At 51.0% G+C, this 23851-nt stretch overlaps 9 protein-coding genes and 1 non-coding gene across 10 annotated transcripts; 7 read left to right on the forward strand and 3 right to left on the reverse strand.

Annotated features, from left to right (window-relative positions):
- Positions 1–205: 205 nt before the first annotated feature.
- BO83DRAFT_433248 (putative GARP complex subunit Vps53) lies at positions 206–3156 on the forward strand. Its single transcript, XM_025535668.1, has 3 exons — positions 206–446; positions 509–2301; positions 2361–3156. Exons 1-3 carry the CDS (start codon positions 368–370, stop codon positions 3090–3092), a joined length of 2604 nt encoding a protein of 867 aa, XP_025393215.1. The 5' UTR covers positions 206–367; the 3' UTR covers positions 3093–3156.
- A 237-nt stretch (positions 3157–3393) lies between these two features.
- BO83DRAFT_t3 lies at positions 3394–3510 on the forward strand. The gene has a single exon. It is a non-coding gene; the product is annotated as a tRNA-Met (tRNA).
- Positions 3511–4292: 782 nt separating this feature from the next.
- BO83DRAFT_394714 (type I HSP40 co-chaperone YDJ1) lies at positions 4293–5745 on the reverse strand (the record flags this gene model as incomplete). Its single annotated transcript, XM_025533029.1, has 4 exons — positions 4293–4609; positions 4670–5491; positions 5571–5640; positions 5710–5745. 4 exons carry the CDS (start codon positions 5743–5745, stop codon positions 4293–4295), a joined length of 1245 nt encoding a protein of 414 aa, XP_025393216.1.
- Positions 5746–6090: 345 nt separating this feature from the next.
- On the forward strand, positions 6091–7038 carry BO83DRAFT_4345 (uncharacterized protein). Its single transcript, XM_025535799.1, has one exon. The coding sequence runs from the start codon at positions 6437–6439 to the stop codon at positions 6968–6970; it is 534 nt and encodes a 177-aa protein (XP_025393217.1). The 5' UTR covers positions 6091–6436; the 3' UTR covers positions 6971–7038.
- A 681-nt stretch (positions 7039–7719) lies between these two features.
- Positions 7720–8625, forward strand: BO83DRAFT_328415 (cytosine deaminase). Its single transcript, XM_025528159.1, has 3 exons — positions 7720–8092; positions 8172–8437; positions 8515–8625. The coding sequence occupies exons 1-3, from the start codon at positions 7934–7936 to the stop codon at positions 8534–8536; spliced, it is 447 nt and encodes a 148-aa protein (XP_025393218.1). The 5' UTR covers positions 7720–7933; the 3' UTR covers positions 8537–8625.
- BO83DRAFT_328416 (uroporphyrinogen decarboxylase HEM12) lies at positions 8516–9970 on the reverse strand. The gene is made up of 4 exons (XM_025528160.1): positions 9878–9970; positions 9781–9822; positions 8758–9681; positions 8516–8706 (listed from the first exon to the last, which is right to left on the reverse strand). Exons 1-4 carry the CDS (start codon positions 9930–9932, stop codon positions 8636–8638), a joined length of 1092 nt encoding a protein of 363 aa, XP_025393219.1. The 5' UTR covers positions 9933–9970; the 3' UTR covers positions 8516–8635.
- Positions 9971–10240: 270 nt separating this feature from the next.
- BO83DRAFT_404653 (60S ribosomal protein uL10) lies at positions 10241–11859 on the reverse strand. The gene is made up of 3 exons (XM_025533734.1): positions 11603–11859; positions 11478–11547; positions 10241–11413 (listed from the first exon to the last, which is right to left on the reverse strand). The coding sequence occupies exons 1-3, from the start codon at positions 11774–11776 to the stop codon at positions 10719–10721; spliced, it is 939 nt and encodes a 312-aa protein (XP_025393220.1). The 5' UTR covers positions 11777–11859; the 3' UTR covers positions 10241–10718.
- Positions 11860–12053: 194 nt separating this feature from the next.
- trm82 (putative tRNA methyltransferase) lies at positions 12054–13795 on the forward strand. Its single transcript, XM_025528161.1, has 3 exons — positions 12054–12496; positions 12558–13226; positions 13290–13795. The coding sequence occupies exons 1-3, from the start codon at positions 12111–12113 to the stop codon at positions 13678–13680; spliced, it is 1446 nt and encodes a 481-aa protein (XP_025393221.1). The 5' UTR covers positions 12054–12110; the 3' UTR covers positions 13681–13795.
- A 3948-nt stretch (positions 13796–17743) lies between these two features.
- BO83DRAFT_4465 (SLC26/SulP family anion transporter) lies at positions 17744–20798 on the forward strand. The gene is made up of 4 exons (XM_025536598.1): positions 17744–18314; positions 18383–18528; positions 18590–19133; positions 19202–20798. Exons 1-4 carry the CDS (start codon positions 18014–18016, stop codon positions 20734–20736), a joined length of 2526 nt encoding a protein of 841 aa, XP_025393222.1. The 5' UTR covers positions 17744–18013; the 3' UTR covers positions 20737–20798.
- A 632-nt stretch (positions 20799–21430) lies between these two features.
- On the forward strand, positions 21431–23837 carry mfs56 (putative MFS multidrug transporter; the record flags this gene model as incomplete). The annotated part of the gene is made up of 8 exons (XM_025528162.1): positions 21431–21761; positions 21818–22157; positions 22210–22222; positions 22272–22307; positions 22355–22751; positions 22804–22911; positions 22964–23601; positions 23662–23837. The coding sequence occupies 8 exons, from the start codon at positions 21431–21433 to the stop codon at positions 23746–23748; spliced, it is 1950 nt and encodes a 649-aa protein (XP_025393223.1). The 3' UTR covers positions 23749–23837.
- Positions 23838–23851: the final 14 nt, after the last annotated feature.

Consider the following 23851-nt stretch of genomic DNA (forward strand, 5'->3'; position numbering starts at 1 on the left):
TCTGAATAGCTTGTAGAATTGACCCTCATAGAAAATTTCAAACGTAGGATTATCATGCGCCTGTCCTGTTTCCGACGAACAGACCAGAGGCGATGACGAGGCCCGGCGGCGCGGGCAAAGCGCTAAGACTCAGAGCTGCCCGTGACTGACTGATTGACGGAGCCGGGCTGAGTTGTCGCCAACTTCCCGACCTGCGGCTCCGGCATCAACACCCTCCCCCGCGGTCCTTACAGCTTGTCGTTTTCGGGTTCTTTTCACTCCTTTGGTAGCCTTCGCTCCTGGGTTTATGTTTACATGTTGAATTGGCGGATGCCCCCTAGCTGGCATTGCAGCATGTGTCTGGCGTTGACGCTCAGGAGCTAATGGAATGTCCGCCACTACTACTACCACCACCCCCGGCCAAATGCCCTCCAACGGGGAGGGCCCCCTCGATCCTTTGGACGCAGGTGAGGGCTGCCATTGACAACCTACCCCATCGGGAAGCTTGCTGATAGATCCAATCTCACAGCGGACTACGATCCGATCGACCACTTGAACTCAATCTTTTCCCATCCCTCTACCTTGTCGTCGGTGTCCCAGGTCTCCCAGTCCCTCCACGAATATGAGGATGAGCTCGACAACGATATCGGCGCACTGGTCGAAGACCAGGTCACTTCCAATGCGGAGAGTGTCGAGCGCATCCAGGCCGCCAAGGCCGACTTGACGGAGCTGTTCAAGAAGATTGACGATGTGCGCGACCGCGCGTCCAGGACGGAGCTGGCCATTACGGAGATGACGGCGGATATCAAGCAGCTGGACAATGCGAAGAAGAACCTCACGCTGTCGATGACAGTCCTGAAGAGACTGCAGATGCTAACGACAGCCTACGACCAACTACGTTCTCTGGGCCGGACGCGGCAGTACCGCGACTGTGCTCAGCTGCTACAGGCGGTCATACAGTTGATGGCGCACTTCAAGTCGTATCGCTCGATCGATCAGATTGCGCTGCTCAGTCGGAACGTTGCGGATATACAACGGGAGCTTCTGGAGCAAGTCTGCGAGGACTTCGAGTTGGCGTTCGCGAAAGGGGAAGTTGGCCAAAAGAGGCACGTGCTCTCGGAGGGCTGCTTGGTCATGGATGCGCTCGGTGATCACGCAAAGTCTAGGTTGGTGACCTGGTATTGCAACTTCCAGCTACGTGAATATCGCCAGGTTTTTAGGAACAACGAAGAGGCCGGCTCACTGGACAACATCTCGCGGCGGTATGCCTGGTTTAGGCGGATCCTGAAGAACTACGATGAGGATTATGCGCCCATCTTTCCCGCCTCCTGGAGGGTCAACGAGATTCTGGCGAATGTCTTTTGCGAAGGTACGCGGGAGGACTTCAAGGGTATTCTCTCCCGATCGGTGCGCAATGGCCAGACCATTGATGTCAACCTGCTACTGTCCTGTCTACAAGAGACGCTGGACTTTGAGCATTCCCTTGAGCGGCGGTTTGTCAGTCCATCTCGGCCTTCGACGGATACGTTCGCCTCGAGTGAGGCACCAGTCTTTGGTCAAGCCATCTCAGAGGCGTTCGAGCCCTACCTGAGCGTCTGGGTTGAGGCCCAGGACAAGCAGCTGGCTGCGCTTATCCCTAAATACCGCCAACAACCCGCGAAGCCGGCGGATGAAGAATTTGACTCGCACATTGTTATATCCTCTTCCACCGACCTATTTACGTTCTACCGGCATTCGTTGCAGCAATGCGCGAAGCTATCTACTGGCGCTAGCCTTGCGGAGCTTGCGAAGGTATTCGCGAAGTATCTCGATCAGTATGCACAGGTCCTGCTCTATTACATCAGTGAAAGGCCTACGGGTCACACTCCCTCGAAGGTACCAGGTACCGAGGAACTTATCCTAGTCCTCAACACCGCGGACTATTGCTACACGACCTGCAATCAATTAGAGGAAAAGATCAAGGGTAGGCTCGACAAAAATCTCAAACAGACGGTGGACCTACAAAGTCAAGCGGACTCGTTCATGGGAATTGCTTCTGCAGCTGTTCGAGGACTAGTGCGTAAGGTCGAGATTGACCTGGAGCCCTGCTGGCGGGAGATGCGCAACACACCCTGGAACCGGCTGGAGGGCGTAAGCGACCAAAGCTCCTATGTCGGCGAGCTAATGTCCAAGGCGCAGACAAGATGCTCTGAGTTGTTGCAGCTGCTGCATAAGCAACAGTATGCCCGCGCATTTGCAGACCATGTGGTGGAGCTGATATCGAACGTATTCATTGCGACTGTCTTCCAGTGCAAGCCGATCGCGGAGACCGGTGCAGAGCAGGTAGGTTCACTGTCGCAGCTGATATTGTAACGTTAATTGGAACTAACAGATCATATCAGATGCTCCTGGATGCCTACACTCTCAAGACTGGCCTCTCGTCGCTCCTCCCCAGCCCCGCGCCAGCGGGTTTTGTAAAGCGCGTCAACGCCAGCTTCGCGAAGATCGAAGCCCTCCTCAAGACTCTCCAAGTTCAACCGTCTCCTCCCGAGGCCCTCGTCCAGGCCTACCTGGTCCACATCGCCGACCAAAACAACGCCAACTTCCGCAAGATCCTCGACATCAAGGGCATTCGCAGTCGCCAGGAACAAAACCACCTCTTAGAACTCTTCCAAATCCATCGAGCATCTGATCGCTACGCAGCGAACCTCCAGCAGAGCAACCCCATCTTGTCCGCCATGCAGGCCTCCGCGACACCATCCTCCGGCACCGTCTCGCAGGGTCTCGGTCTCGGCACTGCCGCAGCATCCATCGGCGCCTCCACCCGCTTCGACCCTACCATGCTCGGGTCCGCCATCATCTCCGCCGCCAAAGACGGTGTAGATCGATTCGGGACGCCAATGAGCTCAGCCAACACGACTAACCTGACCCCAGGTGGTGGCGCCATATCCGGCGCTTTGACCAGCCCGGCCTCTACTCCTGGACCGCTGGGGCAAACACAAACGCAGGGCGGAGAAAGCACCACCGCCGCAGGCAACCTGAACGAGAATCTGAAGAACATTGGAAAATTCTTCCGTCGGGATCTGGGTGGATTTGGAGGCAGGTTTGGACGGGGTGGTGATGATGGCAATTGATACTCGTACTACTACTATATCATGTATATTTCAAAACCGTCTTAGCGAATAGCATATATCCTGTGTATTGACCATCGATTTGTATTATATTACCCATTATGTTTATTCATGTAGCTCTGTCTTATACTATTGTATGAAAATTAGAATAATTAAAGGCAGTGTACTAATGGTCACTACATAATCCGGATTAAACTACATATGCCTACTTTTTTAGTTTGTCGTTCCTAACTAACTAGTATCCCACCAAACCCTTGGCTTGGGAATATCAATTCAATTTCCCTCCCCGCTGACATAACAACATGTCTTCATGGTGTAGTTGGTTATCACGTGGGTCTCATATCACATCTTGAATATGACTAGGAAACATCTCAATTTCCTGGATATCCCAAGGCCGGGAGTTCGAACCTCCCTGAGGACATTTCTTTTTGTTTTTTTTTTTTTGTTTTTTTTCCCCCTTAACATTTTGTTTTTGTGGTTTCGTTGTGGAGGGGTGTGCGGTGGTGGTGGTGGGGTGGGGGGGTGTTTGCGGGCCGAGCTCGATATGTGGGTAAATACTACAAAGTAAATTATGTCGGACTGTGTTGGGTGTCGGGGTGTAATTTTCCTTGTTCTATTTTTTTTACTCTTGTTCTGGTATTTGAGATTGAGAATTGGGAGGTAAGGCGAAGGAGGTAGGACGTTGTCTTTGCTGTTGAATATCGGGTGTCTCTATTTGGACCTCCAGAGGTTGAAGGCATAGCCATAAGATTACTCTATACCGCTACATGGAGGTCTGAACCCAGAAGCATGATATACCCAAGCCGTGCTGTGTAGTCTATAAACTAAGAAACGCTCAACCTTCCGACATGTTTCCCCGGAGTCAAGGAGAAAAGAAGCTGACTCATATAACATCGTCTCTCATCCACTCATCAAACCCCAGAGGCCCCCATTCCCAATAAAAGAAAAAGGAAAAGAGAACATTATAGCATGGGAAACCACTGCGTGATGGTGGTGAAGATGGTGGAAAACGCATCCAACGAAAAGAAAAAAAATCTCCATTTCATCTCCCGAATCTTAGTGCAAACGCCATCGCAGAAATAAGTCATCGCACGAACATAACAGAACCGAGCAGTACCGGGGCCGAAACCCCTCACATGGTATCATAAGCGAATTTCATCAAGCCCCAGCACAACATCATCACTCCTCATCTAAACTCCCCGTTTACTGCGATGCGCACTGCACACGCTCAGCGCCAGGAGGAACATCATCGTCATCCTCGTCCATGGAGTTGGCGGCACCGTGTGCGCGAGCCTGAGAAGTCTCGCTGCCATCGATGTCCTCCAGCTCGAAGTCCTCGATCATGGCGTCCTGCGGGGGCTGGGACTGCTCCATGCGAGGAGGCAGGACCTGCTCGAGCAACTCGAGGTTCTTGAGCTGATCCTTCTCGGGAAACTTCACATCGAATTGGATGTAGAGGTTACCGAAGTCGTGGTGGCGGTAGGAAGGCATACCCTGGCCCTTGATAACCTTGATAGCACCTGCAGAAAGAACGTTAGACTGATGCGCCGAAGTCGAGGTTAAAGAGGGGAAGCACATACCAGGAGTGATGACCTCGCCCGGAGCGACGGTCACGGTCAACCACCGGTCATCAAGATGCTCAATGTTGATGGTACCACCGCCAAGAGCAGTGAGCAGATCAATCTCGGCCTGGTAGAAGAGGTCGTCGTCCTTGCGCTGGAAGCGAGGGTGGGGCTTCTGCTCAATCTCGAAAACGACGTCGCCGGGCAAAACACCGGGCATTTGGTCACCCTCGCCGCGGAACTCAATCTTGTGGCCGTTCTTCACACCACGGTCAACGTGGACGTGGAGAACCTTGCGCTCCACGGTGGTCTTCTTGCCGTTACAGCGCTTGCAGCGGTCCTTCTCACGGATGATCTCACCCTCGCCATTGCAGTCGGGGCAAACGGTCTGGAATCGCTGGATCATGGGACCCATCTGGCGCATCATGGTCTTCATACCGGAACCATTGCAGCCGGTACACGACTTGACAGCACCCTCCTTACCACCGCGACCATCACAACCCGGGCAGATGACGGACTTCTGAAGGGCCAGCTTCGAGACCTTACCGCGGTAGATATCCTCGAGGTTGACCTTGTGAACGTGATGGATGGTACGAGCCTTCTTGGGGCCCTGGTCACGCATGCCACCACCGAACATGCCGCCGAAACCACCACCGCCGCCGCCGAAGAACTGAGCGAAAAGGTCCTCGGCGCCCATACCACCGCCAGCACCGCCATGCTCAAGACCCTCCTCACCGAGCTGGTCGTAGAGGCTACGCTTCTGGGGGTCGGAGAGGGTTTCGTAAGCGTGAGACAATTCCTTGAACTTCTCAGCGGCTTCGGGGTTGTTTGTGTTCTTGTCTATGAAAAAGTCGCGTTAATAAACACCCCTAGATATTTCGTGAAAAGCACCGCTCTCGCGATTCAAGTTCGTACTTACCAGGGTGGTACTTCAGAGCACCCTTCTTGTAGGCAGACTTCAGTTGGGCCTCAGAAGCCGTCGGGGGAACCTAACCGCCTCACCGTTAGTTTCTGTGAGGTGCAAAACCAGCCAGACTTGGCGAAAACCCAGAACATACCCCCAAGATATCGTAAAACTTAGTTTCCTTGACCATTGTGATCTGTGTCTAGAAGAAAAATCGGAAGAGGGAAGTTGGGCGACGAGGAGAAGCCGAGGGAAAATAAAGAAGAATCAAGAACTTTTCGGAGGGACGAAACGGAACAATCCGATCCTAGAAAACCTTACACCGGGGTATGGAACAGGTGAAACAAAGAGGGCACGAAACCAAGGAGTGTAGAGAAGTCCTTGAGAAAGAAGGAGGGGGAGTTAAAGAGACGAGGGGAGACGAGTCTCGAAGGCGTGAGGGGACAAGTGAGAGGTGGAAGGAAGAAGGAAGAGTTGGAGAAAGAGAGAGAGAGAGAGAGAGGGTCCGTCCGGGTGATAATCAAGGCCAGGAGACAGAGCCAGAGAAGAGAGAAAGCGGCGACAGGGCGGCGGCTGAGACACAGTGAGAGGGTATCGTATGTGTAATCAGATTACCAGGACCAGGCACCAATCGACCTTTGATTTGCCGCACGAGCGCAGTGAAGTCCCGCCAAGAGTTTCGAGATTTGTGTATTAAATACCGGAGATACGATGGGGCGAAACTCCAGGAAGTATAGAAATGCTGGAGAAGATGAGCGACCGCGCTTCAACTGGCTGGAGCTGGAGTTTAATAAATAGAAGATTGGGGGCAGATGGGAATCTGAAAGGATCAGATCTCAACACGAAAGGAGAGATCGTCGAATGCTTTTGAACAAATTGTCATGACCACGATGACAACGTCTCAGGCTGAATGGAGTTGTTCTCTTTGCTTCGACAAGCCCCGTCACCCGCAGCCTTCATGGCCCGAGCGCTTTTTCCGACTGCTTCGATGCGATTCTGTGTCCTTCCACCGCTTTCGCAGCCTTTCCATCGCTGACAATCGCCCTGGTAATTACCGGTTCGTGACCGTGGAGAGAGCGTTGGTTGCATCCATTTTCTGGTTGTTTGCCCAAAAAGTTGTATGTATCACCGGGACTTTCCTTTCTATCTCATTCGATACTACTACAGCATGGAGGGGTGATCCTAAAGTAAGCTGGTCCTTTCCACAAGTCGGTAGTATGCGACAGGGTCTGCCTGGGTATTACAGTCCAATCATACACGAAGTACTAAATGCTGTGTATTGTGTGGCATCCCTCCATCCACACTCACTTACTATTAACACTTCCCATCTTACATGTACAAAATACGTACCCAATATAATACAATGGGTAAAATCCAAGAAAGAAAAGAAAAGAAAAAAGAAACTGCAGAATTAAACTTTGACGTAGCCGCCCGGATCTGCCTTGTCTCCAGGTCACAGATTCTTTACTTTTCTTTTGCCTCAGGCACCGGGATTGTGGCGGGCGGTGGCTGATTGTCGGCTTATCGATAAGGAGAGGCGATCAGCCCAATGCGGAAGGAGGGGAAGAAAAAGCCTGTCGGGATTTTCCCCACCTGGAGATTACTATTAGTATTCCTCGCGATCGCCAGTTGCCAGTGGGCTTCGGTTTATCTGGCAAATGCCTGGTACGTATACTCTACGGTTTCTTCTGCTGTAGAGGCAATTCATTGTTCCGGGTACCAGACCACCAAGGAATAAAGTCAATTCTATGGTTCTTGCCATGATGGTGGAGCAAAGATTCAGAGATTGATCTCTGCGATAAGAGGGAATACTACTAGCAGATATGACTGGCATGGGGTTTGCGCGGGATGACCCCGAGTTTATCAGCCACTGCTAGTCTGATCTTGTAACATATTAGATTGTGAATGGATGGTTGCAAGAAAAAGGGCATTACCATCCGTCTCTATAGATCTAGATAAGATGTCTCATATACAATCAACGGATATCACATTAAGTTATAGTTATATACGAGACATGAGATGTCAAGCATCTGGTTTGCGCTTATGCATGTCGATCCCCAAGCACCCTCGAAAAGCACCTTATGCATGACCATAACCCAAGAAAGTCTATCACATGCACACATAATCAATGAATTTGTTATCAAGTACGAATGTATCAACATACCCCCATCTCAATGACAGCACCTACTATCTCCCCTCTCATTATCATGGAGCTCCGCACGTCCAGCCCGATGCGGGTCAGTCCGGCAGTTAACCACACAGAGTTTGCTCCGGCTTGATGCTACCCCATCTTTTCTATCTATCTCTCTCCCTCCCATTACCCCTCCAATCGCTCTATATTCCATATTCCAAATATTGTACATCAAACACAACCCATCATGGAGTCTGACGCCGGATTCATCGCTGCTGTGGAAGAAGCCAAGCAAGGCGCTGCTGAGGGTGGTGTGCCCATTGGAGCTTGTTTGGTCTCTAAGGATGGCAAGATCCTAGGCCGCGGTCACAATATGCGCGTCCAGAAGGGTAGTCCGGTGTTGCATGTTCGTTGATCCCATCCATTATCTATCTCTAGGCGGCATGCATCGCATGGTTTTTTGGTTCTAATCTCTACGGTCATAGGCTGAGATGTCCGCGCTCGAGAACTCCGGTCGTCTGCCCGCTTCGGCCTACGAGGGCGCTACTATGTACACTACCCTGTCGCCGTGCGACATGTGCACCGGTGCTTGCATCCTCTACAAGGTTAAGCGCGTTGTCGTGGGCGAGAACAAGAGCTTCATGGGTGGTGAGGACTACCTTAAGAGCCGCGGGAAGGAGGTTGTGGTTTTGGACAACGCAGAGTGTAAGCAGCTGATGGAGAAGTTTATGAAGGAGAAGCCGGAGCTCTGGTAAGTTTCCCATGCATCTCATCGGAATGGTCTAGATTTTTGTTGGAACGTAAGCTGACTGTGAGACGTCTTTGCAGGAACGAGGACATTTCCGTCTGAGCTTTTAAATTTCGTGAAGGTGTCAATGATATTGCTGGCTAGGCTCTCATGTACATAATCAAGAATTGGAAGCTAGTTTTGGTCGCATTGAGCCCCAATTTACACCGTCAGACGGTGGATCTCCTCGAAGAAGAACTTGAGATCATCCGGGTTGACGAAAGGAGTCACACCTGTGTAACATTAGCATTGTAGCAATTCGCTCAGTTGCTGGAACTGCTTACCGTGACCCAAGTTGGCGATCCAGCCTTGCTTGCCCTTTTCGAATCCCCGAGCCATAGTCTCCACAGCCTCGGTGATAGCCTCGCGACCTCCATAGAGAACACCGGGGTCAGCGTTACCCTGGATCGTCACACGACCGTTGGCAATCCGTCTAGCCTCAGCGGGGTCATGGAGCCAGTCCAAGCCAACAACGTTGTAGCCCGACTCGCACAGATCCTCAAGGCCGAACCACGCACCCTTCGCGAAGACCGTCATGGGGACAGGCTCCAGTCCCATCTCCTTCAACTTCTTAGGCAGGTTCGCCGAAATGTGACGCAAGTAGGGAAGAGAGAACGACTTGAAAGCGGCCGGAGACAGCTCACCCGCCCAGGAGTCGAAGACCTGTACCAGCTGAGCACCAGCAGCAACCTGAAGCGCCAGGTATTCGACACAGATCTCAGCGATCTTCTGCAGGAGAGCCTGCGACTCCTTGGGGTACTTGTAGATCCACTTCTTCGACTGGACGAACAGCTTCGTGCCGCCTCCCTCTACCATGTAGCACAGCAGAGTCCACGGGGCACCGCAAAAGCCGATCAACGGCACACGACCCTGCAGCTTGTGGCGGGTGAGGGTAATAGCCTTGTAGACGTAGTCGAGCTCCGACTTGACATCCACCTCCTTCTGCATCACTTTCTCGTACTGTCCGTCATCGGGCGACTGGAGCGGTTCGGGGAAATGGGGACCCTTCTTGTCGACCATCTCAACCTGCATTCCCATGGCCTGGGGAATGACCAGAATATCGGAGAAGATAATCGCGGCATCGATGAGTCCGGCGTAGCGGTCGATGGGCTGGAGCGTCAACGTCGATGCGACTTCGGGGTCGCGGCAGCATTCGAAAAAGTCGCGGCCAGCCTTGGCTTCATGATACTCTGGGAGGTAACGGCCAGCTATATAAGAAGCACAGCATGGTCAGTTATCAGAGAGAATTAATTTACTCTCGAGTGTCGAAAGAGTGCAAAACGAGGAGTTTGTAGAGAGAGGCGTACCTTGCCGCATGACCCATATCGGAGGACGCTGGACTTTCTCGCCTGCAATGATATCAGTCCCATCTCTTCGAATATATTGGTTTAAGATCAAAATTACCCCTAGCTGCCCTCAGCAAGAGGTCGTTCTTCAATGGCTCGAATTGATGCTGCATTTTGATGTGGGATGTGGGAGTGATGGAGGGGACCTTGCGGAGGAGGGGCTTGCGACATGCAAGTCCTGCCACCGTTCGCGGCCTCGGGCCGGAACTCGACTCGTCCTCCGTGGCTCAGGTAAGCTTCAAACTGTTCGAAAGCCTGGAACATCTGCTTGATCTACGTCAATTGGAATATGTTACACAATTTGAAATTACTATGCAGCGATGTGACGTTGGTTTCATTGTAATATGCTATATGTATTGAAAATATTCCTCCCACGCCCCATGACATCCTTCACAGCCAACAACAGCCTGCATGTACTACGCTCTTCTAGCCGCTACTTGTACACAACCACAGAACAAGCCTCTGGGGTAATGAACAGCGCGACGGCCTTACGTCCGGGCTACATATGATCTGTGAACCTGAGAAAGCTGTTAGCTATCGGACCATTAAAGGTAATGTGTGATAAAATGGCAAATTGATTGAGATGGTGTCAGCAAAAAATTAGAGTGTTTGTTGTTGCTGTTTTTGTTCGTCAAAGCAAGTAGCTCTGGGTTAAAAATGTATCATCATATCACCGGGGAGTGGGCATATATGCGAAGCAAGAAAAACCAAAGAATTGTTGAAAGCTCACCTTTTTCAGTTCATCAGATCAGGGAACGTGACTACGTCCCTATCTAGATGAGAGAAGATCATTGTTTCATGACCATGACAATCATTTTCATTTACCCAATCGTCAAGACCGGCAAGAAAAGTATCTAATACATGGCAGTCGTATCCCGTGAAACATTGACACGAGACGTTTAGTCGAAGAGGCCGAAGCCCATGTCCTCGTCGGACTCCTCCTCTTCCTCCTTGGGAGCCTCAGCGGCGGGAGCACCACCGGCAGCAGGGGCAGCGGCAGCGGCAGGAGCAGCGGAGGCGTAAGCGTCAGGGTTGGCAATACGGTCCTTGAGCTCCTCAATCTCGGGCCAGCTGTACTCGGTCTCAACAGCAACGGCAAGAACCTTCTTGTAGCTGTTGACCAGGGAGTGCATAACAGCGGGGAGAGTGGGGTAGTTAACAGCCAGGGAAATGGTGGTGATGGTGTTAATGGCGCTGGAGAAGGCCTCGAGGAGCTGAGACTCCTCAATGTCCAGAACAGCAGAGCTGAAGCACTGACCCTGGTCGTAGACCTGCTGGATGGTCATACCATAGGTGAAGGGAGAGATGTTGAGCATGTTCAACAGGGTGGCCTCAGAGGGACCGACCTTGTTTCCAGCCTCAACGAGCTTGAGGTCGGTGGTAATTTCAATGGTACCACGAGCAATCTTGGTGGGGACACCGAGAGCCTGGAAGAAAGAGGTCTTACCGGGTTCCATACCGGTGTTACCAGCGGGAACCCAGACATCGCCAGGGGCAATGGCACCGGCACGAGCGGGAGCAGCGACACGGTTGGCCAGGATCTTCTCCTTGGTGGCCTTGAGGTCACCGTTGGTGAAGATGAAACCAACGTTACCTGTGTAAGAGAACGGAGTTAGCCAATTGATATCATTGCATACTCTGGAAGCAACTTCACTTACCCTTGACGAAGGGGAGCAGACGCTCGTATTCGGGGTTGTCGTTGACGAAGCCCTTGATGGCACGGCGAACCTAAAAATTCATCAGCATGCAAATCAAGCACTGGTGATTTCAAAGATTCACATACCATGGTGTTCTTACCCATCAGGACGACACCCTCGCCACGGAGACTCAGACGAATCTCGTGCATCTGCTGAGAGCTGACATTGTCGACACCGACAATGAAGACCGTCTTGTACTCATCGAGAAGGGCCTTGAGCTTCTCGAAGTAAGCGGCCTTGGTAGCAGACTTGCCCCCCATGTCTCCTTAATTCGCTGAAGATAGGATGTTTAAGGGCAAGTGAAATGTTTCGACTTTCGTGGTTGTCCGATCTGAATCGTGACGATGAAGTTCGAAAAGTACGGAAGGTCGCGTCGATTTTGGGAAATTCTTAGTTGTGGCCTCGCTTGTTTCCCAGTCACGTGGGCCCCGCTTTCCTTCGGCCAAGTTAGGAAGGCGGTCGGGCGCGCGGAGATGCGGCCATGATGCGGCGGGACATCGACTTTTTACGGCGATTTACTGCGACGGCGGAGAAGAGGCCTTACTTCGTGCTTCTATATTTCGTTCGTTTACACTCTCAGTCAATTCTTCCAAAATGTCTGCGCAATTCCAACATCCCTTGCAATGCCTCCGCTTGGTGCAGAGGTCGCCTACGAACATTTTGATAGGGTCAGCGGGCTCCAAGCTGTACTCCTACTCCGCAGAGACTGGCCAGCGACTGGCGGTTTGGCCAGCAGATGTCGCTTCGAGTGAAACCAACCCTGTTGACGCAGAGTCCACTCCCGAGCAGGGACCCCCAGAGAAGAAGCGGAAGGTCTCATCGTCAGAACCTCAATCAATTGGCAAGCCTGCCTGGTCAAACATCCCCATAGTAACTGGCACTTCGAACGGCGAGCACATAGTTGCGCTTACCGCCGAAGATAAGTGCGTCCGTGTCTTCCAGCTTCAGGACGATGGTTCTTTTGTTCAGCTGAGCGAGAGGTGGGTGAATATCTGCTCCATCAATTTTGGCTCAGGATCTGGAAACTCATACTTTATACAGAGCCATGCCCAAGCGACCCTCCGCCATTACCCTCACTGATGACGACAACACTATCCTGTGTGGTGACAAATTTGGAGATGTCTACTCATTGCCACTGATCCCAGGCGACAAGATTCCTGTCGTTACGAAAGCTCTCAGAAGCACAAAACTTAGCCATCCGGCGGCAACAAACCTGACCGTGCATACGAAGGGCAACTTACGAGCCTTGGAACAACAATTGCGTTTAGCCAGCGAAGGAAAGAGGGATGAGAAGTCCTCTGGCCCGACTTTCGAACACAAAGTCTTGCTTGGCCATGTGTCGCTGCTCACGGATATGGCTTACGTCTCGCTTCCGGTGGATGAGAACAAGAAGCGCAGCTACATCCTGACCGCGGACCGAGATGAACATATCCGTGTCTCCCGTGGTCCCCCTCAGGCCCACGTCATTGAAAACTACTGCTTGGGTCATACTTCATTCATCAGCAAGCTTTGTGTGCCTCAGTGGGCACCCCAGTATCTCATTTCCGGTGGAGGCGACAACTACCTGCTCGTTTGGAACTGGGCTGAAGGCCGTATTCTCCAGAAGGTCTCCCTGGTAGACGAGGCATCGGAAGCTACAGAGGTTGCAGTGCAGGGTATCTGGGCGACGACCCTTGGAGACCTGCGTATCATCCTTGTCGCACTTCACGGGTGAGTTTTCTTTACACCTCCCATCTAATCACTACTGACGAGTACATGTCCTAACCGGAGTAGATCCTCCCGTCTGCAATGCTTCACGCTGGAATCCGACGGCACCCTGAAAACACAAGCCTCCATCCAACTCTCCGGCAACGTCCTCGACCTTACCCCCGTCGAAAAAGACAACACCATCCTTGTATCTGTCGACTCTATCCGCCAGCCTGACTCAACTCAAGAATGGAGAGCCAACCCCGCCTCCCCCTCCACCCTAGTTGAAGCATTCCACGTCAAGACCGGCAGCGACAGCTTGGAATGGGAGCCGACCGCAACGTCTGTGACCGATAAGATCAACTCCACCGGCACGGAAGAAGTCCCAGCCACCACGGAGGAGAAGCAACGGAAGGAACTGAACGACTCGCTATATGGATTGGGACATCTTCGGAAGAGGAAGGGTGAAGATGAGTGAAAGGGGGAGATAGAGTAAAAAGTTTGGTCTTTTGCGAATAGATAATAGTATACTCGTCGCGAGGAATGTATATACCTGTCAACCGTCAACGAGTTATTGGAATGCTTTTGCTAGCGGTCTATGCAATTTACTTTTCTATTATTCCATTACTACTATACAAAGAAGCAGTGGTTCGTAGAGAAATGAGGTACCAGTCTTACAGTACCACCACCGACAATATAGAAATAGTAGGTATCATGTGTTCTAAATCATAGAAACTCAGTCTAGCATCATTCCTAGTGCTTTGATGTTCATCTTCCTTACGGCGTCATTGAGCACTACATGATTCATTTTACTCAATTCAATGACAATTTCTTCGTGCATAAGAAGATTCTTTTCAATGTTTGATCCCGTGAGATTCACTTCAGAGTATATCTAGCTAAGCGAGCTCCTCCTCTTCCCTCCTACGCCATATGACTAGCGTAATGAGATAGATGTGCTGAGATACTCTACGAAGAGTCAAGAGTCAGTGATTCAGAACCGGGCTGCATCATACGGCAGATGATGTTGCTAGAGCCTCTCACAGCATGGTAATCTGCACTGTAACCCTCCAGCAGCATCCTTGAGGTGCAGGATGGAATTGTGAAAAGCATAAGCTGTGCACTCCCTTCCATCCTGTCTTTGCTTCTTGTTGAGCAGATGATGAGAGAAAAGTTCGACCCAAATGAGAAGCTATACGTAGATAACGTCGGTTAGTATCGTATATTAGTGGGTGGCTTGTTAAATGACTTGTGGGATGCCAGATTTTCTCGAGCGTAATGTTAGTATATTTCATTGGAGGGGCACACCCAAGCTCGGTCATGTGCCCTGCAAGGACACAGACAACAAAGCACTTGCAGGTCGCTTGTAAACTCGTGACCTTTTCTGCAGTGAGACGCCAGACTCTCAGAGGAATATGTTAGAAGTGCTTCAGATGAATGCAGTATATTGTCACACGGACAGTTCAAGCACGTTAAGCTATTGAACCCATGGTAGTGGGGTTATGGCAACTTTGTTGAGGTAAGGTTGACTGACGGCTGTCACATAAGACATTTATTGAACCTTAGATGGATGACTTTGATGGATAGATATCAAGGTTTGCAGATCACTGTTGTTGGCAGTTAAGTCTGGGTCTGTGCCAGAACCATATGTCTCGCTTAGCTCCTTCTATGGGTGTTCTTAGGAGGCGACTGAATAGATCTGATGTACGATGAGCGCATTCCTGCTAGATATAGGAGGCTCTAATGTTCGCATGTGCTGTATAGTCAGCAGACCGGACTTCCTGTTGATCAAGTACGGCCACGAGAACGTCGAATATGTTGATGTGTTTTGGTAGGTAGGATTTGCGGCGGGGTTCTGTCTGACATGTCCTCGCGCTGATAGGTCTGCGAGGAAAAGGAAGCATCGGAATACGATCAGGGTAGGAATGTGATGGGTTGGGGACTCATCGTTCGATGGATGATTGTCCATACCACGGGGATGCCACAGCTGCAGGGGTGTAGTAGACTAGTAGAGATGGACGGAAAACGGTGTGGTATCTCCGCGCAGCCAAGCGAACATGGCAACTATTGCGGAAGAGGATCCCGCTGTTAGTCAGAGAAGAATGAGAGATTAATCTACGAAAGTGGCTCATTCATTTTGGACACGGTCGGGCCGAAGGTCGTGCTGCTCACCGAATCGTTCGATGTCTATACTTCGTAGGCATACATCAAACCACATCGAATTAATCTTCCAATGATGTCCCTGGACAGCCGCATCACGCAGTGATAAGATCGATGGCGCAATTCTGGGGAACCTGCTTAGCTCGCAACTATTTTTTAGCTACATATGCACCGGCTACGCCGGGCAATCCTTCTGAGACACTCCCTGGTCAGCACGGTCTGTCTGATTGGATGGAAGGTAGTGGCTGCTCCGAGGAGACATCTTGGTCGCATAAAATTTATAGATGCGACGTTGGGTTGGATACTGAGTAGTTGTTGAGCCAATGCAGTTGGTAATGGAATGGAGAAAATCAACAAGGTTTAGAAGCGGTGGTGCTTACGGCCTGAAGCCGCCGTCAACCTGACCTGTTAAAGAACAGAATATCTCTTTCCATTTGGGGTTGGGTGAGCCGTGCTAGATGGACTATGGGATTGTAGATCAGCAATTAGCAGGGAAGCTGTCTTGTCGGGCTTCCATGTTAATCTGATGGGAAAGAAGTTTCATTTCCAGCAGTTCCATGACTACTGACGGTGCCAAGCCACATCGGCAAAGTCTCGTTGGAAAAGCTGAAAGGCAATCTTGGTCTTACAAATCTGTTGCATCCACAGTTACAGAGGAAATAAACGGTGGTACGTAGTCAAGACTGTCCCGTCCGCTTGTATTACTGCCGCTTGCTTAGCAGTATGTTCGTGGCACCCAGATATATTGTTGCCATGCACATGTGGGAATCGACTCTAATCTATACCAGATTATAATAAGAACACAGCAGAATGTTCAATGACCCTAAAATAAATTTATCCAGATCTGCAGAGTAGCTCATCAGGGAAAATCCGATTCTGGCAGTCCAGGCCGATACGAGATGTGTACTCGTCATCCGGGCATCGGAGATAGAGTACTAAGTAGATAAAGTGGGAAAGAAAGGGAGATTAGTATTGGCGGCAAGTCAGTCCAGGAGGCAAACAGTAGGGAAAAACGGGGGGGAGGTACCAGGGACCTCGTAGTTACGGAGAACTTCCATATTCTCAACAAGGAGGAAGAAGGGGGGGGGGGAAATAGCACAAACGGCCCAGCCGATACTTGGACGAAACCGCGCCGCCCACACGTGGACCGGCCATCTTTCACCATCAGTCGGAGCGATGGCGTGTTCTCGCACTATTCCCATTGGCCGCCGCCCGCCCGCCGCGGATGCTGCTCTCCAGTAGCCAGGGACCATTCTCATTGGTGTATACTATGGTCCTGACCCGTTTCCGGTTGGCGGTGTGACTTGGCAATATGGCGGATGGAGTCCACTCAACTTACTTTCCCTTTTGGCTCCTCCCCCTCTGCGAACGTCGGACAAATGCTGGATCCATCACGAAGAGGTACATTTCCTCTTGCAATCGTCATGGTGGGTTACGACTACCGAGAATGAACTCCATCTGTTCGGCTCTTTTGAGTAGTGAACCATATAATCATCAGGGCGTTGAATCCCGTTCAGTGGTTGGCCGGAGGTTAATCCTGTCCTGGATGCTCAACTACACACTTGATACACTACTCCCTCCTTCCCATGCAAATCGCAAACCATGGGCCCAGCCGGTGGGCGGGCACCTGCTCCACGGCTCATCGTCATCTTTCGCTTCCAGACCCCGGCCAAACCCACCTAAACGGCGCTCTTACGCCAGCTTTCTCTGACGAGCTTGGCCCTCCCTGCAGGCTAGGGAATTTTTTCTTAGCTGCGTGTTGACGACGGGCTTGTGAATATTCCAGACGGCGTGCTTTTTGCCCTTGACGATCCCTGGTGGATCAGCTGCCCCATCACTGCGCGTTTCCTGCTGATGCTCCCTTCCCAATTAATAATAGTCGTAACATGGTCGTCGTTGTCAATGCCATTTTGGCGCAAGAATACCCATTGATCGGCTTGCATCAACTCCCGTTGCGACGTCCGCTCTCCACGGAGACCCGTGTCACCTTACTTCTTCTGACAAGACTAATCACCTTAAAACTCTCTGGACTGACTTCCCTCGAACTACTTTCACTACTTGTTCATTATTCTCCTTCTTCCCATTTTTGCTTCTGTGGCTATTTGTGTTGTTGAAAAACTTGCGTGGGACGGATCTGCTGGTCTCATCTTCCGCTCGACCACATTTTTCCCCGTGCGCCACATCTACATTATCTCCTAGCGAAACCCAAAAAGCCGCGTGTGCTTTTCTTGGACTTTTGTTCCCTCATCTACTTTTTATCATTTCTATCTGATAGATCTTTTGAGTTTAATTTGCTCGTGTAGCCTGGATCCTGACGTTGAAAAGAGGGTCGAGTGGGCATTTTGATATTTCGCGTTCATAGCTTCCGATCACGACATCGGCGCTTGGCTTCGGATATTCATTTTAAATCCGCACTATCCTCCCGCCTCCACTTTTATATCGTTTGCCATCAACCTTGCCATGGGGCTTGCCTAAATACACCCCTGGAAGATATATTACCTTGGAGGACTGCAATTCTCTTTTCCCATCACTCGAGAATTGTTGTTGAGCAACTCCGGTCGTCAACGCCAAATTTCCACTTTCCAAGTGGCTCGGGGCACCATCTTGCCCTTTGAAACAGTCCTTTCCTACCATCCGAGGCCTCCCCGTCAACCATGTCGCAAGACCTCATGACCAAGACTGGCCACGGCCTGGCCAAAGTTCTGGGTATCAAATTGCCTTATCGGGATCCCCTTGGAGCTCACTCCGACCCCGTCACTCGCGGCGAATCGACCTTTTCATACGGCACCGTTGAGACATACTCTTATCTCGAACCGGAACCTACCACTGCCGAATGGCTTAAAGAGATCTGTCCAACCTGGCATGATGTCCTTATGTACTTTTACAACTTGTTCCCCTTCCTTTCTTGGATCACGAAGTATAACCTGCAATGGTTTTTCGGTGATCTTGTCGCCGGTAAGTCGCCACATCGGGTCCTGATGTTGTATATATGTGTGGCCAATGTATCTTACTTGACTTATCAGGTGTAACTGTCGGTGCTGTTGTTGTTCCTCAAGGAATGGCCTATGCCAAACTCGCCGAACTACCAGTGCAGTATGGTCTCTACTCATCGTTCATGGGTGTACTGGTTTATTGGTTCTTTGCCACATCCAAGGATATCACTATCGGGGTAGGTGCCCTCTTCCAATACTTGCCGCTATCGAGCCACGCTTTCTAAACTTTTCGTCTAGCCTGTTGCTGTAATGTCCACGCTGGTCGGAACAATTGTGCTCCAGGCTGAACAAGAGATTCCGGATGTTCCAGGACATATCGTGGCGTCTTGCCTGGCTATCATCTGCGGTGCCATCGTTTGTGTCATCGGTCTTCTTCGGCTCGGCTTCATCGTTGACTTCATTCCCCTTCCTGCAATTTCGGCATTCATGACGGGATCCGCTCTCAATATCGCTGCCGGTCAAGTCAAGAAGCTCCTTGGAGAATCGGCCGACTTCTCCAGCAGAGGCTCAACCTACTTGATCATTATCAACTCGTTGAAGTATCTTCCTACTGCGGGTATTGATGCTGCCCTTGGTGTGACAGCCTTGGCTATGCTGTACATTATCCGTTCGGGTTGCAACTATGGTGCTCGCAAGTACCCTCGCCAGGCTAAAGTGTGGTTCTTCGCGTCGACTTTGCGCACTGTCTTCGTCATCCTCTTCTACACCATGATCAGTGCGGCAGTCAACATTCACCGCAAGGATAACCCGATGTTTGATCTTCTGGGCAGTGTACCAAGAGGTGCGTTTGATATTTGATATGTCTATTTTTCGAGGGTAGTCAACTGACTTTACATGTGTGCCCTTCAGGTTTCCAAGATGCGGCTGTCCCTGTTGTCAACGCCAGGATCATCAAGGTCTTTGCCAGTCAGCTCCCTGCCTGCGTTATCGTCCTCCTTATCGAGCATATCGCAATCTCCAAGTCCTTTGGCCGTGTCAACAACTATACCATCGAGCCGTCCCAAGAATTGGTCGGAATTGGTGTGACCAACCTTCTTGGCCCTTTTCTGGGCGCGTACCCTGCCACCGGATCCTTTTCCCGGACTGCCATCAAGTCGAAGGCAGGTGTTCGGACTCCCTTGGCCGGCTGTATCACCGCCATTGTTGTGTTGCTCGCTATCTACGCCCTGACCGCCGTCTTCTTTTATATTCCCCAAGCCGCCCTTTCCGGTGTTATCATCCACGCTGTCGGCGATTTGATTACGCCCCCCAACACTGTGTACCAATTCTGGCGCGTCTCACCCCTTGATGCAATCATTTTCTTCATCGGTGTCATCGTAACTGTCTTCACCTCGATCGAGGATGGCATCTACTGCACTATCTGCGTCTCCGTGGCTGTCCTGCTTTTCCGCGTTGCCAAGGCCCGCGGTCAGTTCCTGGGCCGTGTTACCATTCACTCCGTTGTTGGCGATCATCTGATCCAAGGAGATGGCAAGTATGGACCGGGTGGTTTCCCCGAAGCCCCCGACAGTGAGGGCGAATCCCGTCGGTCTATCTTCCTTCCTCTTAACCATACCGATGGCTCAAACCCCGAGGTTGAGGTGGAACAACCGTACCCCGGTATCTTCATTTACCGTTTCTCTGAGGGCTTTAACTACCCCAACGCAAACCACTACACCGACTACTTGGTTCAGGCAATCTTCCGCCAGACGCGTCGCACCAACCCGTTCTCTTACGCTCGTCCCGGTGATCGGCCTTGGAACGACCCCGGCTCTCGCAAGGGCAAGGAAGAGAGCCGCTCGCAACGGCCCATCCTCCGCTCCATCATCCTCGATTTCTCGTCGGTTAATAATGTTGATGTGACTTCCATCCAAAACCTGATCGATGTTCGCAACCAGCTCGATCTCTATGCCTCTCCTCGCACTGTGCAGTGGCACTTCGCTCATATTAACAACCGCTGGACGAAACGAGCACTGGCAGCCGCAGGTTTCGGTTACCCGACTCCTGCTTCTGATGACGGGTTCCACCGGTGGAAGCCGATTTTCAGTGTGGCTGAGATCGAAGGACGGGCGTCTGCTGCGGCACATGCGGAGATGGTTAACAATGAGCATGCCCACCAGAACGCCGTCAAGCGTGACCTCGAGGAGGGACTCAAACATGAGACCCACATGACCGAGCGCGAGGCGTCCGGAATTGACATTGAAGCGTCGTCCGACAACAGCAGCACGCCGGACGACAAGCTGGCACGCGATCTCAAGGACAGTAAAGCATACCGCAATCGACGCAAGGCGGCGGTGGTGCAGGGCATCAACCGGCCATTCTTCCACATTGACTTGACGAGTGCGCTCGAGAGTGCCTTGGCCAACTCGCCTCCGGAAGAGCCTATTGAGGAGCCAAGCGCATGAGTCGATCCGCGATCGGTATAGAAGATGAACGATCCTCCCTGGCTGGAGCTTCGAGATGATTATATTTCATGGTTTTTTCTTACCTGGGGTTTTGCTTTGGAGCGAGTCGGTTTTACGATTTTATTTACTGTCGATTGAAGCTATACCCCTGATGTCTCGCTATGTGTATACAGATAGACTCGTTCAAGACGTACATATATTGTTTAATGCGTTCATGCTGTCCGAACCCCGTCCTATAGAATAGATTCTCAGAAGATATTTGTTGAGCTCAAAATTCATAGTAATCGAAATATAACGTTAGTTAAGAGGCTGAGTTGGCTGACTCCTCGCAGTCCTTACCGCATTCGGTAGGGCTTGCGCATAGTTACCATTCCGGCCAATCAGACGGGCACGCATTGCTTGCTCGAAACGGCCCTACATTTGACTGGGATGCTCTTGACATCGATCATGTTGACATCCTTTGTGCCTCGCACTGTTGGCTCGAACGAGATATATTGTCTAGACCACACAGCCTCAGTCGCACTCGACTGAGCATACGAGGCTAAGTTGGATTCTTCATATATAAGTACACAATGGCATCCTGTAGTACCTTGATTCCATCAGCAGCCCGTTCAGCCTTTTCTATATCAGGCATCTCTCACCATTATCATACTATATTCTGTTGAATATACTTCTAGACTGACGGGCTACCGATATGATTAGAGCTTACAAGTACATATCGCAGAAGACGAAAGACTCCAAGTCCCTCGCACCAAAGCCACTTTGTGCACATCGCTCGCAATGGTACCAACTAGAGTCGAGGAACCGCGAAGATTCTGTGTCTTTGGGAAGGCCTAGGTCTGGCTCCACAAAAGAACTGAATCCTGCCACAGACATCGAGACATGCGGCCTGTGCAAGGAGCAAAAGCATAATGCGCGAGTGTATCGCGTCAAACTCATTGCTGGCCTCACCCTGCCGTTTACTCTCTCCACACTGGACTTGACCATTGTTGCTACTGCGACCTCGACTATTGCATCTCACTTTAGTGAGTCAGGCTCTTGTGTTTAACTGTTTCTTGCTGACCCTTCTCGTTGTTTCTAGACCAATTCGACGAGCTGAACTGGATCATTACCGCCTTTAGTCTCACATCGACCACCTTCATTCCCATATTCGGTCAGCTTGCCGATGTTTTCGGGCGTCACATTGTACTACAGACGGCATTGTTTCTCATGCTTATTGGAAGTGTCTTGTGTGCAGCTGCGCAGACATGGGGTATGCTGCTGCTCGGTAGGGCTTTGCAGGGTATAGGCTCTGCAGGTCTTAACAATATCATCATGATTGTTCTGGCCGATAAGGTGTCTTTGAAGGAGAATGCAAGGAATAAGTCTCTATTTACCCTTTTTGGAGGAGTGGGATATGCTGTCGGCCCGATTATTGGAGGGTAAGTGTTCGTCTAAGGAATGATATGAACACTACTGATGACTGCATTATAGGTATCTTACTGATGTGGGTAGCTTGGTTGTATGCCGACGTTTACTTTTGCTGACAAAAACAGAGCAACTGGCGATATTGCTTCGTTGTGCCTATTCCTGTAAGTCTGGCACTATCTTTCCCCATGCAAAGCCTCACAATTATCAGATCGCTGTCCTCAGTCACATCATGATTTTCGTGCTGTTGCGGAACGACCTTGTCGAAGGAACCATGTTCAAAAAGGGCTCAAGATGGTCCTCGATACTCCCAGCACTTGCTACCATAGATCTCGGAGGATCGGTCCTTTTCATATTCGGTGTTGGTCTTATCATCCTGGCCACTACGTGGGGTGGCGCCACTTATCCCTGGTCGTCTCCTCAGGTGCTGGCGCCATTGATCATCGGTGCAATCTGCTTCATTGGATTCTTCGTGTACGAGTACCTCCTTGAGCCAGGTAAATTGTTTGCACGCATCTTCCCGAGACACGTAGCGATGCTTCCATACAGCCTGTTCGAACGAAGGGATACAATCTGGCTTGCCATAGTGAACTTTTCCACTGGCGTAGGTAGGAGACACATCCATCCATACTACACTCTCACAGCCGCTGACTGCATTAGCCTCCTACTCCATCTTTTACTTTATTAGCATCTACTACATCTTGGTAGCAGGCTACTCTGCATCAAAAGCAGGCCTAGACCTCTTATACTACATCCCCGGACTAGGAGGTAAGACATCTACCAAGTGAGATCTGCAAGTCACTGGTTAACATGCGTATAGCTGGTGTCTATCTAGCAATCTACTTCTGCAACGGGTTCCCTCGCCAAACATTCTTCCCTCTCCTCCTGGGCGCTGTGCTTATCACTGTCGGTCTTTCCGTAGTGGCCTATGCCATCAGCGCACAAAAGACCAGCCTGCTAAGCGGAATGGTAGTCATCACCGGCGCAGGAGTCGGACTGCGCCTGATGCCCTCATCGCTCCACACGGTAGGCATTTGGCCAGAGCGGATAGCAGCAGCCATGTCCTTGATGCAGGTTTCGCTTCCCTTTGGGGGCACGCTCGGCTTGACCATCATGACCAGTGTATTCAACAACAAATTCGGCCGCTCCTCTGCCATAACGGGCCTGGAGGGCACGGGCAGCTCGCTGAACGTCCACGATACCAACTCATTAGCATACCTCGACAATCTGCCCGCAGCCGTGCAAGACAGCGTTCACATGGCTGCTAAGGATGCCATCATGTGGGCGTTCGTCTCGATCATCCCCATATTAGGATTGAGTCTCATAACGACTACACTTATGGGCAACGTCTGGGTGAACGTCCGAGCGAAGAACGACGGAGAGCATGCCGGAGGCAACAATATCGAAGATGGACAAACCGAGGTCATCCACGTTCCGTATCTATGGGCTCTAGCCAAGGTACATCGTCTCTTCCTTCCTTCCATACCAGAGATAATGCTAATAAATCAAACCCCACAGGGCACCATAACCACCCACAAGCGCATCAGCAAGCCCATCTCATCATCATCGCCACCACCACTCCCTCTACACCACAACACCGCATAAACACCCTAGATAGCATAGACCCATAGAATTATACATGTATACATAACACACATCAATAAATACACCATCTAAACCACCTATTATCCCCCTTCTCACCCCCCAT

Source organism: Aspergillus eucalypticola (genome assembly GCF_003184535.1).
Source record: "Aspergillus eucalypticola CBS 122712 chromosome Unknown BO83scaffold_1, whole genome shotgun sequence".
Lineage (NCBI taxonomy): Eukaryota > Fungi > Ascomycota > Eurotiomycetes > Eurotiales > Aspergillaceae > Aspergillus > Aspergillus eucalypticola.